The sequence below is a fragment of the Nothoprocta perdicaria genome, unplaced genomic scaffold, assembly GCF_003342845.1.
Source record: "Nothoprocta perdicaria isolate Ctin4 unplaced genomic scaffold, notPer1 scaffold_79, whole genome shotgun sequence".
Taxonomy (NCBI): domain Eukaryota; kingdom Metazoa; phylum Chordata; class Aves; order Tinamiformes; family Tinamidae; genus Nothoprocta; species Nothoprocta perdicaria.
In genome coordinates, this window is record NW_020456076.1 from 1335617 (window position 1) to 1348824 (window position 13208).

The 13208-nt window shown below is 37.2% G+C and overlaps 2 protein-coding genes across 3 annotated transcripts in view; one reads left to right on the forward strand and one right to left on the reverse strand.

The window, feature by feature from the left end:
- ASB15 (ankyrin repeat and SOCS box containing 15) overlaps positions 1 to 1008 on the reverse strand; it is a 9568-nt gene extending 8560 nt beyond the window's left edge. The window contains exon 1 of the mRNA XM_026051683.1: positions 896 to 1008. Within this exon, the coding sequence (XP_025907468.1) occupies positions 896 to 1008 (113 nt within the window). The remainder of the gene's footprint in view (positions 1 to 895) is intronic.
- Positions 1009 to 6688: 5680 nt separating this feature from the next.
- Positions 6689 to 10662, forward strand: NDUFA5 (NADH:ubiquinone oxidoreductase subunit A5). Of its 2 annotated transcripts, none has more exons than XM_026051700.1 (5): positions 6689 to 6740; positions 7023 to 7067; positions 8332 to 8448; positions 9049 to 9114; positions 9661 to 10662. In XM_026051700.1, exons 1-5 carry the CDS (start codon positions 6720 to 6722, stop codon positions 9760 to 9762), a joined length of 351 nt encoding a protein of 116 aa, XP_025907485.1. In that variant the 5' UTR covers positions 6689 to 6719; the 3' UTR covers positions 9763 to 10662. The 2 variants fall into 2 exon arrangements, with proteins under 2 accessions (XP_025907485.1, XP_025907486.1); XM_026051701.1 differs by having other exon boundaries at positions 9049 to 9102; positions 9667 to 10662.
- Positions 10663 to 13208: the final 2546 nt, after the last annotated feature.

Here is a 13208-nt window from a genome sequence, read left to right on the forward strand (position 1 = left end):
AAAAAAAAAAAAAAAAAAAGAAAAGGCAAAGTCAAATAACAGACTAGAGGCTTTAATTATAGTCTTCAGTGAAAAAGAAAGATTTCAATCTTAAAATAGGAGTCCCTCATAAAGATCTGACCTTCCTTAATCAGATTGACTGATCTTATGGGAAATCAGTCAATTGAGACTGTATCTCCCTTTCAAATTTGGACAGAACATTCCAGGGAGGAGGTAGGGAAGGAAAAGGTATTTCTGCCAAAGAATTCTCTTAAGACCACGTTTTGTTTCACAACTACACTTTTTGAAAGAACGTGAATGGCCTAAAATAGCTAGGGGAAGTATTAGTTTAGCCAAGTGAATTTAATCTTCCTAAATTCTCTCTATAAGCTTCCAAGAGACCAGCTGCTCTCAATGCAGATGCCACCTTGTAAAATACTGTCCATAGAGTATAGGTCTCTGAGGACCTCCAATGGGTAGTCTTTGCCCCACTAAAGGTGCTTAGTTGAGGTCAACATTTTCTAGTCCAAGGGACTGGCCTTAAATAAGTCATTAAGATAAGATATGGATCCTTCTGCGATCATTCCTGAGGGATTTTTCTTATTATTTTAGTTTGGATTTTTGTTGTATGAGCAGTTGGAATGCTCACAGAAGGGTTGGAACAAGCAAACAAATAACTAACAAATCAGATGTTCTTGTCTTTTAAAACTGATCTTTCAGAAACTTATGAGAAAAAAAAAAACCTACAGGATTTTATTCTGCTTACTCTTTTTCATCATTGCTTCAGACAATGCTTTATTGAGAGAGAGACATGTAAGGGCCACACTAAGAAATCTTTCTAGGAAGATATAAAGCACTAAAGCAATAACAATGTCAAAACACTCTACAAACATGTCATGTGTTGAATTCACAATACCTGTCATTATAGCTGGAAGATCCTGGTGGCTTGGCTGCGTTTGATTCGTGAATGCTGAGCTGTATGGCATACTCAGTGAGCAGGTGTTCAGTCAAATCTTCACTTTCATCCATTATTTATTATGGAATGATGAGCTATCTTGAAATACACACAAAACACACTTACTAAAGGTCACATGCTACAGAAGGTACGCCTGAAAGTTTCTTGTAATAAAATCAGGAGTTTCTATCAATTTGTTTTAATTGCCTAATACCTTGGCTAACTTCATATATTCATCTATTTACAAATGATAGAAAAAGAAACAAAATACTGTAAACATTTGAGTTGGGAGTACTGGACATGCCATTTGGAAAAGCTCTTTTTATTATTCACATATTACATTTACCATATACAAATAAATATTTGACAATTTTTGAACCGTGAAATGAGACTCCTTTTTAGGAAGCTATGGTCATCAAATCAGTGGACGGATATATGATTTCCTGAATCAAAAGCCTGAATAATGAAGAGTAAAGAATATTAAAACCTTATGAATGATTCCTCATGTAAAATAGGCATTCACAAGCGTACTTGAACAAACCAAAATATATACACATGCAAAATTTGTAGGAAAAATTAAAAAGACAAAAAAGAGACTTATGTACAGAGGAGGTCAGCTATTCTGAATCAAATGTAATCAGTTATAAGGATGATCACACATCATACTTATCCAGAATTACACAAACGTTATTAATTCATAGAAGCTATGAAATAGCTTTTTTTTCCATAAAAAAAAAAAAAAAGAACATTTTTTCTTGTTTCCTTCGCCTAGTGTGGTATTGGCAGCAGGTAAGTGATCCACCCATCAATACTGTTTGGACACAGAATTTCTGACAGAGAAAGCCCAAGGTATCTCATTGCAATTTGTGTGGTGGTGGTTCTTCACTCAGTTCTGAAATCAAAAGAACTTTACTAGATGGTTTGCACTGGCAACCTGTATTCATCCCCCCTTCCCGGTCTACAGCAGACCATGGAGAGTCTTCTCAATTAAAAAAACATGAGATTTGAGAGATGTAATATCAAATGCAAAAGGTAATCATGTAAAATGTAAAAATGTAAATGTAAATGGTACATGAAAATGTAAAACGTAATGCTCTGAAGGATTATAAAAACAAAATAGTTAACAGTTCATCATATACATTTGTTTTCTTGTTGCTGATTTTATAGCTTTCTTACCTATTTGCTCAAGTATCTCTTTGCTGTATTTCTCATAATTGATTCTATCAGAGCAAGTACTGAGCTCTGCTCACATACACACTTAACTAGAAAGGTCTCAGTTTAGCACTGCTTTAGCAATGTTGTATGTACTGTTCTCAAAATACTTTATCCCACGGGAAAAAAAAAATATGTATATATATATAAAATGGAAAAAGAAGGTAGAAAGTGACTGTGACATGGTAGAATAAATATGATAAAACAAATAGCTCCTCATAACACAAGTGCTGGACATGTTACTAGAGGCTTATAAATGCTCTGTGAGCTTGATTTGTATATCACTGCTGGTAATGCGCTGTGCTGTGGTGACAAGATCCAAATGAAGTGTGGATGTTCCACTGGGATCACAGAGGAATATAACAGTGGCTGGGACACTGAGCAGCAGTACAAACATCTCTCTTACACGAGGCAGCAATGAAAAAGGTAAAATGCTCAGTAGCGAAATTTTATTTCATTTGCTCAAGGAAAATCAGCTTTTTTTATGATCACATCAAAATACCAGATCATTCGAAACAACTGGAAATGCTTACTCCAAACAAATGCTAGTCTTTGTATCACCAAGAATATTTTTCTGTATACACATTTTGAGTACTCTGTCCTTTTTATGTTTTTGTGTCTTTTTTTTTCCTAAAAAAAAAAAAAAAAAGTTACTTGTTGCTTTTAACTTGGGCATACTTACTGTGAAATAAAAATTCAGTGTTTTCTAAAAAAGAGTTCGGCTCTCTTGAAGTTAATTTTGTTTTCATTGCAGAAGGTCTGAAATACTTGCCAATCAAGGAAAATTGGGTCTTTCTGTAGAGAGAAGTGTAGCAAAGTTTTTTCACTATTAAACACACAGATAGAAAATTAATGTTATGTGAGCATTAATGTTATTCTAGTTCTTATCTGTAAAATAAACTAGGCAATCCTAGCTTAGCTCTCTATAAATAGAAGGTGCTTAGGCATGCAGTCCCAAAGAGATTATTCACAGCAATAAAATAATTCATAACAACCTAAATTTGGATTCGGTATATTAAATATTATTCATAGTTTCAAAGTATTTCACTGTTAGTCAAATTGGCGGGCATAGCAAATTCTCACCTTTTCAACCCATTTTCTTGTCACTGTTACTCTTGGGCCTGCCATTCGAAGAGCCAGGAATAGCGCCCTGCAAGCTGAGGTGTCCTGTGATATTTCTAAAATTAAACACACAGTTGCTAGTTAAATTAAGGCCTGACCTTGTACAACTGTAATATAAGCGTGTTCAACCCACAGGAAAGTATTACACATGACTTCTCTAAAATCTCATGAAATTTAACACGAGCTCCGGACGACACAATAAGATTATCTTGGCTCAAAAGCTCTCATTAAGAAAACAGATTATTTGCAAACTTACTCTCAGTGGCTGTATTAACAAAATCTGGTGATGTATTTACATAAACTGAAGTAAAACAAACCTGAGGTCTAGCCTTGAACTAGTCTTGGATCTTGTCATGTCACATCACCAAAAACTAACTAGTTTCTCTGAGGCTTATACACAATGTTCTATGGATTCACTGTCAAGGATAGTACTTATTTACATAGATTTAAAAACTTGAAATTGGACTAATAGCCAGGAAACAGAACAGCGCAGGCATCAGTGAGACAAAGCAGAATAACCCAAGGGCAATATAAAGAACACAGTGCCCAACAAGTTAAAACAAATAGCAGAAGATGAGTAGGAAACGGGATTTCTTTCGCTATCTAACAGACACTAATGCAATATTATTTATCTGTCTTGGTTTAGTTTTTAACCAACTGAAGCTCTCAGGATAGAAAGAAAAACAAGTTTGAACAGTCACAAACTGAACATAACAAACTGGAACAACAATCTTCCAACCAGTCTCCAATTGACCAGTTCCAATTGATGAAACAACCATTTTAGACTGTGGATTCTGAGGAGCTACAGGAACGGGCTTGTACACTGGAGCAAATGATCCGGCCTTCACCGCTCCCCTGTGCCCCACGCTCCACTCATATTTATAGAACCACAAAACCGAAAGCCTAACCAGGGTGCCTAAATGCATGTCATGTTTGGGCATAAGATCAACAAAATAATTCAATAAATAATGTTCATTTCACCTGCTTTCACAATTGTGCCTTGAATAACTGTGCGGGGCCTCTGAAGTAAAGCCCAGTCAATGCAGCGGCAGCAGCTGCAGCAGTGCTGAGCATCTGCTCCACAGCTGCCTAGGAAGTAAAATATTTTAATATAGTATATATAAAGTATTTGCAAATATGTAAGGTGTGCATATATACTATGTGTATATTTGTGTCCCTACATTTATGCATACATATAAAAGCACAGATGTTTTAATGCTTACCTTCAGTGCTTTCATTTCCCCTACCTCACCAGGGCACTATCAAAACAGCTCTATTTGCAGGTGTAATATTATTTTGAACTGTTTTCAGTACTATTTAGCATTGTTATGCAAACAGCATCTGAGTCTGATCTTACACAGCTACTAGGTTTATATACATCAGTCAATTTTAATTTCACGCACATGGAATAAATAAGACTTTGGAATAAACAGAATAAATGGAATCAATCTGAGAAGAGAAGGTTGAGAGGGGATCTAATCTACATGTACAAATACCTGAGGGGAGAATGTAGGGAGGAAGGGGGCAAACTCTTCTCAGTGGTGGCCAGTGACAGGACAAGGGATAATGAGTACAAATTGAAACCCAGGCAGTTCCATCTCCATGTGAGGAGGAACTTCTTTGCTGTGAGGGTGACAGAGCCCTGGCACAGGCTGCCCAGGGAGCTTGTGGAGTCTCCTTCTCTGGAGGTCTTCCAAACCTGCCTGGATGCCACCCTGTGCCCCGTGCTCTGGGTGTCCCTGCTGGAGCAGGGGGTTGGACTAGATGATCTCTAGAGGTCCCTTCCAACCTCAACCATCCTGTGATTCTGTGACTTGTCCAGCTATTGAATCACACGACAATTTGCAGGGCTCCACATATCATCTCTGTGATGTGACATGATATGAATTCACTGATGATATGAATTCACTGATGACACAAAAAAGGGAGAAGTCGCAGCTGTAGCAGGGCCTTCTTGGGGTGCCCACGCGCTGTGTAGTGACACCACACAGGATACACGGCTGAGCACCCACTGTTAAAACAACAAGTAATAAACTGTAAAATGCTACATAGATTTTTCTTTCAAAAGCTGAGTAATTATTGTAAGTACTCTGGCAATACTTACATAGTTACAGTCTGGGAGCTGTGATATTTTAAACTATATAAACTAACTTTTGAAACAGGATTTAACAATTTGAGTAATTTGTTACTGAAATACCTCTGAGTTCCTGATAGATTTATGAACTGTCTTGTCAATGAGACTTAACATTTTGTACACTTGGTGCTTGGATGTGGCAGGGACACTTGTATGTTTGGGCTGTCTAGACAGACGATTAAAACTAGTATTTGAATGGAGCTAATTGGGCTATATGGCTAATTTGGCTAAAGACAACTGCCACCCCACGGAGTAATTTCTGCCATGGTTGGTTCTGAATCACACATACCAGTCTGCTTGAAACACTACAGAAAACAGAAAAATATGGGGATAGTCAAATAAAAAGGTCTGGAATTTTTAAATAATTTCATTTTGAATGGACAGACATATTCCCTATGACTCAGAAATGCCAAGTTTGGGAACCTTAGACCCCTCTGACACAATCCCAAAGAGCACGCAGCACTGGAGAAGCAAACACAGCACATCCTAATAGTAACTTTGTCAATAAAGTTGCTTGTTATGCAGCTCAGGTAGACTATGCATTATTAGAAGGCTGATTTTCAATGAAAATTCTTTGATATTCTGCAAGCTCAGATATTGACAGGGCTTATCAATTAGAGAAGGAATGAAGGAAAGAAGGGAGGAAGGGAGGGAGGAAGGCCTCAAGAGGAGACCAAAAGAAATCAATAAAGACTTATGTAGAATAATTGCAATATAAACAATTACAACACAAACAATATCAAATCCTACAGTGCAATATTTGCCCTTTAAATACACAGCTAGGTCACTAAGATAAATCTTTAGTTGTCTGATGTCCAAAAGAAAGACTTGAAATTACTTTTGAATTGTACTGGGTTTGAATGCTGAGGGATCAGTGCAAAAAAAAAAAAAAAAAAGAAACCTGAAAGCCTACAATCCTGTGACAGCTCTAAGGACACATTACTGGCAGTTGCAGACAACTATTGTTCTGTATCTGTTGTTTTCAACTGTCACAAGTGATAAAGGAAACAGGAACTGTAGCTAACTGCACCGTTAATCTCTGTTCAAACAGCATTAAGTGAAAACGCAAACGCAACACGCCGGACTGGGGTCTCTGTCCCTGGCTCTCCCTGGCCGCAGAGCCTCTAGCCCACAGCCGGCTGCGCCACGACCGCCGGCGCGGCCCCGGGTCGATGCTCTGCGCATGCGCCGCACTGTGCCGCGCCGCCCGGCGCATGCGCAGCCGCCGTCCTTCGCCGCGTCCTCCAGCCGCGGCGCGCAGGGCCTCGGCGCGGCGCATGCGCGCGGCGGCGCCGGCTGCCGGAGCGGGGCGCAGCCATGGCGGGCGCCTTGAGGAAGGTGAGAGGTGTCCGTGTGCTCGTCCCGCGCGGCGACCTCCCACGGAGCGGGTGTCCGAGCAGAGTGGCCGGCGCAGGGGCTCAGTGCACCCTGGGCGGCCGCGACCGTTAACGGTCTCGCGGGAGGAGGAGCGAGGCGGGGGGAGCTGAGGCCGCGGCGCCGTGTGGCGCTGGGGGGGCTCGTGTCGCGGGACGTTGTGAGGGCGGGAGGGCCCCAAAAGGGCCGGGTAGAGCCAAGACAGCGTCCTGGGGCATGAAACCCTCCCTTGTGCTCTCTCTGCAGACCACCGGCCTGGTAGGATTAGGTGCAACTGAAAATCCTCACGAGGTACGTTACGAGTTACACCGGGCTTAACAGAAACTGAGAGGGGGGACAAAGTGGGGCTTTTGTTTTGGTTTGGATGCGGTCCCTTAAGGAGATCACGATTTAAGTGACAGATCCTGAGTGTTTTCCCAGTTGAAAGCAAAAACACAGAAAAGCAAATTAATTCTTGAAGTTTTAATTCAGATCACAGGGCATTACTTTGGGTATGTTTTCTTGTATGTGCTCATTTCAGAAATCTCGCTCTCTGCAAGTTCTTTTTGAATTCATTTTTGATGCATATTTTGTAGTCCTCCAATTCAAACCAAATAAATATATAATCAAACCCTTTATAAATATCATTACTAGTGCACAAGCATACATTTTGTTTTTTTCATACTTCACTATTGTATTTTCGGTACATACCTAAAAAAACCTCTACTTGATCTAAAGGAGTGGGTTAATTTTACCTATTAGAATATGTTAGTCAAAGGATAGTCTTTTGATGAAAAATCACATCCAGGGCCTATGATTGGAATTATCTCAGCACTTCTTGTGGACCAAGTAGCTGGTTCATGACCAGCTTGGTACTTCATTATTGCCTGCTCAAGGCAGGTGAGTTTACAGCATCTGGCTTGTTCGTGTAAGAGATAGGAACTTTTGAAAGATTTCTGCAGTTTTTTATTTCCTCCTTACTTTGAAATTTCCAGCTATGCAACAATTCTATTTAAAATATACATTTGTTTCTTATTCTTCTTATAGGACTTCCATTCTTCTTCAGTTAGATATTGTTACTGGGCAAAGAGATGTCCCATAGCTGGCATTTATTAATTATCTTGATATGTAGTTTACCACTGCATTTAAGTACAGCAGTATTTACAGATGAACTTTGTATCAGCATGAGAAGAGGTGGGGAGAAAAAAAAGCTGAAAGTTCTAGTTTAAGTAATATGCGTCTTTTTATCTTCCTGAGTAATTTTTATGAAACTAATCATTTGGAGATTAATTTAATCTCTGAAAAGCATAGCTAATATTAGAAATACAGGTATCTAGTTCAATTTTGTGATTAATTAAAAAAAAAAAAATGTAAGGAAGCTGTCAGTGATAAGTTCTGATAAATCCCAGTCCATCCCAAAAAAAACAGTTGTGTGGGTCGGACTTGGCTGTTTTGTTATTTGAGACGTTTTGAATCCAAATGCTTACAGTGTTTTGTATATTTAAGCAGATTAAGTAGGATATGCAGTTAAATAAGTCCTATTTTGTATATTAATGATGTCTCTTGATCACTTCAGCGCCTGCGAATACTGTATACAAAAATTCTCACTGTTCTGCAAAGCATTCCCAAAGATGCAGCATATAGGAAATACACCGAGCAGATTGTAAATCAGCGAATTAATTTGGTGCAAACAGTAAGTATAGAGCTGTTTCATACGTATTGCATGTGGAAAAATTTTTAGGATGTGAAGAACAACTTTTGAAATGACTGCTGTTTTCTGGGGACATGAGCAACTTGCAGATATCAATTCAGAAATAATTGATGTCTCAATTTTATTTTGTTATTTACTAGAATATTTTCAATGGGATATTAAAAATATCCTTTTTAACAGATAGACTTTCTGATAGCTGGTGCTTTTTGTGAAAATTAGAAGAAAAATAGTTTTCTATTTGTAGAATAGTGATAACATCCACATATTTGTACCAGAAAATCCATGTACTGTTAGAGCAATTTTTACATCTGACGTTTTAAAACACTTGCTGGGTGCAGTAAGCTATGCAGTATTGGTGGTGTATTTAAGGTGATAACTGGAAGATTCAATATTCTTCTTAAAGGTAAGGAAAATATCTTTCAAGATGCATACTCCAGCCCTTTGCTGGTTCTTTGGGTGCCATTAAGTAGTGCAACTTTTCAGTGTTTATAGTTGAGAACTTGATGTTTTGTTTACCCAAAGGAAAGTGTGTTTCTACTTTTACTGCTAAGTAAAACTAAACACATGTATTTGAATACACAGGAAAAAGATGTGCAAAAGCTGCAAGACAAGCTGAATAGTGGTCACATAGAAGAAGTCATTTTACAGGTAAAAAATGGGAAACTTAAAATTAGTTACAGGTTGGAGTAGTGTTTCCAAGTATTGTTTTGACTGAACTTAAAATTTACAGTTTATCTTTCCTAGAAACCATCTCTGTTTATTTCTTTTATAAAGAAGCTGAAAATGAAGCATGAAAGGGATGATCAGGCTGAAAACTAACACACTTAGTTAAGCTTACCATGTTAATGGAAAGTGTATGCTTAACATTCATGCAGTTTATGGAGGGTGTGGATAACAGTGATATAGGAAGATAAACTAGGTAGACTGGGAAAATAACAGGGTTGAAGAGGTTGTCATGAAGCTGTCTTTGGAAATGACTAGGTGAACAGACTGTCTCTGTGAGCATTTGAGGGTCGCCTTATCTGTTAATTCAGAAGGAGCTTTTTGTTTTTTCAGTTTAAAGATAAAATTGGAAGTAAACCCTGACCATGGTAGATGGTGATATGTTGCTGGTATGATGAGCTGAAATAAAGTTAATTTCATACTTGAGTTATACTCAGTTTTTAAGAGCTTGTATATGATGTTTATTAACAGGCTGAAAGTGAGCTTTCTCTGGCAAGAAAAATGACCCAGTGGAAACCATGGGAGCCTCTAGTTGACGAACCTCCTTCTGACCAGTGGAGATGGCCAATATAATACTCGAAGCGGTATAACTTGAAATTAAAAAAAATGTTAAATATTGATATAATGCTACTGACAATTATCTTTAAATTAAATAACTTAATAAAAACATGTTTTGTCTTCATGTCCACTTATTTAGCCATCCTGAGACTCTTCCAGTGTCTTGCAAAAGTAGTTTAAGAACATTCTTTTCAGCTCTTCTGTAACCTTTGACTTGTTTCCTTTTGTCATGTCCTGATTAACGGGGTTTTGCTGCCTCATTCTTTCTGAACCACTCTTCTTGTCTCTGTAACAAACAGAAATGGTTTTACAAAGAATTTTTAGAATCACTGTACAGTGATTCACTGTACATTGTTACATGACTATAGTGTCATTGAGCATTTTAAGAAATGGCAAGTATTGCAGTTGAAAGTTATTCTTACCTGTATTGCATGTTAACAAGCACATGTGATGGACTATTGGAAATTGAAATCAAAGTTGTAGAAAGATGTGATTCTGCCCTTTCCTCGCATCTTTCTTTGTGTATTTTTGTCAACTTTATAGTGCTAATACAGTATATCTGTGACCGTGCAACCCCTAGAATTGTCGTACTGATATGAACCTTACCAAAAACAACAATATTTCTAGTTTGATCTGGTTGACTTCACTGGTTGTGTGAACACTAATTTTAGCAGAGGAAAAGGAGCAGGGAAGACTCAAGGTGAGAGCAGGATGGACTAACCCTTTAGTTGTCAGCAAGGATAGACCAGGAAGTAGGTTACCTCATTTAGTGTAATAACAAGCTTAAGTGGCTTTTATATGTAGAGAATTTGATTTTTGTAAAGGATTTCTATATAAAGGTCTGTTTTCATGGATTTATTTGAGTATCACAGATCTTGAATTAGAATATTACCTCCTAATAAGGAGGTACAAAAAGTAGGTATTGGCACATCTGACTAGGTGCTTCTTTCATGTACTTAAATAAAAAGAGTATATATCCCTGCTCAGATTTAAAGTTATGGATGCCAATTAAAAATATTCAAAGCAGAGATAAGCATTTGCAGTTCTGTGCAATTTGCCTTTGCTCGTTACATTGCAATTTTAAAAATAATGTATCTGTACAAGGAAAAACATATATAAAGTGCATTAAAGGTTGTTGAGTGCTGCTACACTCAACTACATAACATTTTGTAAGAGCTATTTTTTTCATAATTATATAAAGTACAAACCTGCAACAACTTCCAAGGGAAAATTAGAGTTTTCCTTGCAGAAGCAATGAAGGTACAAAGCTGAATACAATGTCTTGGAAAGATTATTCAGAGTTGTCACTGTTATCTAACGAAAAAAAATGTTGTGCTTTCTCTGGTATTGTTCAAAACCAACCTGCAGGCTTTCAGAAAGTTAATCTTTTATGAAGGGTATTGCTGTGAAGGCTTATGTGACTACCAACTGAAATTTGTTCAAAAACAGGCTTTTTTTTTAGACAGAAATACTGTAATTGAGCAGTCTCTAAAATATGCTTTGTCTTTAATGAGTACAAAGGATACCTGGTCTAATAAGAAAACTGCTGACTAGTAAATATATTAAAATAATCAGGATTATGGTAAAACGCAACCTTTGCTGTTAATGCAGTACTTCATTTGCTGAACTGTGTTTAAGTGCTGCATTTGGCATTCATGCTATGCCTAAGAGAGAGCCAAAGCCAAATGTTAGGAGCTACTGTTGAAGTTACTGTACTGCTTCTTGTAAGATGACCACCTTTATCAGTTCTCTGCAGTAGCATAATAAGCTCTTGCTGGCATGTGCTTTTTAAAGCAAAATACAGGAGCATCTCAGAGGTCTTTTTCAGATAGGCAGTAAGATCTGTATCTACTAGACATCAGAGGATCTCCATCTCGACACTGGAAAATGCAGAGTCAAATAAGTCTGTATCTAGAAGCATGAAGCCTGACTTACTAATTGATGGGATTGCTCACACAGATTCAAAAAAAGGAAAAGAAATCACCTATTTTTAAAAGTTTTTTATTTCTGTGAAGATTTTGATATAGCAAAAATTGATGTTACCTTGTTGTATTTTAAGACATTTATGTTGATGAAATACTGAAGGCAGTGCTCACTTCTTTGGGCAGCCATAGCTGTACATACAGGGCATGTATAAGTAAGTGTTAAAATAAGTGTAAAATAGTATTCTCAGGTGCAGATAGCTAACTGTGCATAATCATTATGCATTTTCAGGACATTTTGTAAATTATTCAAATGTAAGAGCCTCAAGAATGTTCTAAAATCTTTTTCTACCTTCTGAATTTTTTTGAAGAAAAATCACGTGAACCTGTAAGGGTTCATGAACTCTTCACAGGGTAAATTGCTGAGCAGTTTTTTGTTGTTTGTTTTCTCACTGATATTTTTACTGTACAGAATTCTTTAGACTTCTGAGAATTTTGAACACTTTTTTCAGATTTGACAAAAGCAACAGCTGGTCTTTTCCAAGGTGAAGCCACTAGGTGGCATTCCAGAGGAGGACAAAAATTAAGTACAGTCTTTCAAATGAAAAACGCTAACAGATCATAAGCTTAAATGAAAACAAATGATGTCACAAGATAAATCAAGACGAATGGTTGCAGGTAACAACAGAGTTGACGTTAGAAGCAAAATAAATATGTGAAGTCTAGTATGAATTATACTGCAATGAGGAAAGCTCCCAAAGCATGGAGAGAACTATTGGAATTCTTTCCTTTCATAACTGAAGCAGTAGCTGAAGTCCCTTATTGCTTGGTTATTTTCTTGCCTTCTGAGGCGGTATTTGTCACGTCATTAGTCATTATAGCAATTATCCAAGAAGCTTGTGAATTGTGTTGCAGGGGAGAAGAAATCTCTCTCTTTGTGGCCCATGGCTCCTGAAGTTTGATATTTGATATTTTAAAACTGAGTTTCACTGTTCAAAAGCTTATTCACATTGATTTTCTCATTTTCTCAAATGCACAGATGTGTCCCCGCTAGAGATTCTGATACAAGTTGTTTGCTATCCTGAAGTGGGATATATATATACATAAATATATATTTGAAAAAAAAATCTAATTTTTATTCTCACTGATTTCTCTGGTTTATGTGTTTCTTCCATGTGATTCACGAAAAGGATAATTTCATAAAACTTTCTACCTAGAACAAGCCAAGTTAACCTTCACAAATGCTTTAATTTAGGAATTAACCTGAATTTTCAAAAGTTCCTCCTGGAGACAAACTAGGAATTGCATTTTTTTCAGCTTTCTGAGCTTTTTATTGAGTTCTTAATATATACTGAGATCCATTTTCTTGATTTTGTTACTGGTTAAATTGCCATTTGTTTTAATTGTCCTGTTACAAAATTAATTACATCTGTGCTACATAAAATTATTAATTAAATAATTGTTTTCTTTATGTATTTTTTTTAAGTTTTGAGATAATATCAGTGTTTACCCTTTGTAAATTGTATTGTCCTTGTTCTT

Bases quoted from the DNA above. Each gene is read 5' to 3' on its own strand.
- NDUFA5 (XM_026051700.1), top strand. From the start codon at position 6,720: ATGGCGGGCGCCTTGAGGAAG. The intron at 7,068-8,331 runs GTACGTTACGAG...TGATCACTTCAG, and splicing joins CAACTGAAAATCCTCACGAG to CGCCTGCGAATACTGTATAC. The intron at 9,115-9,660 runs GTAAAAAATGGG...GTTTATTAACAG, and splicing joins TAGAAGAAGTCATTTTACAG to GCTGAAAGTGAGCTTTCTCT.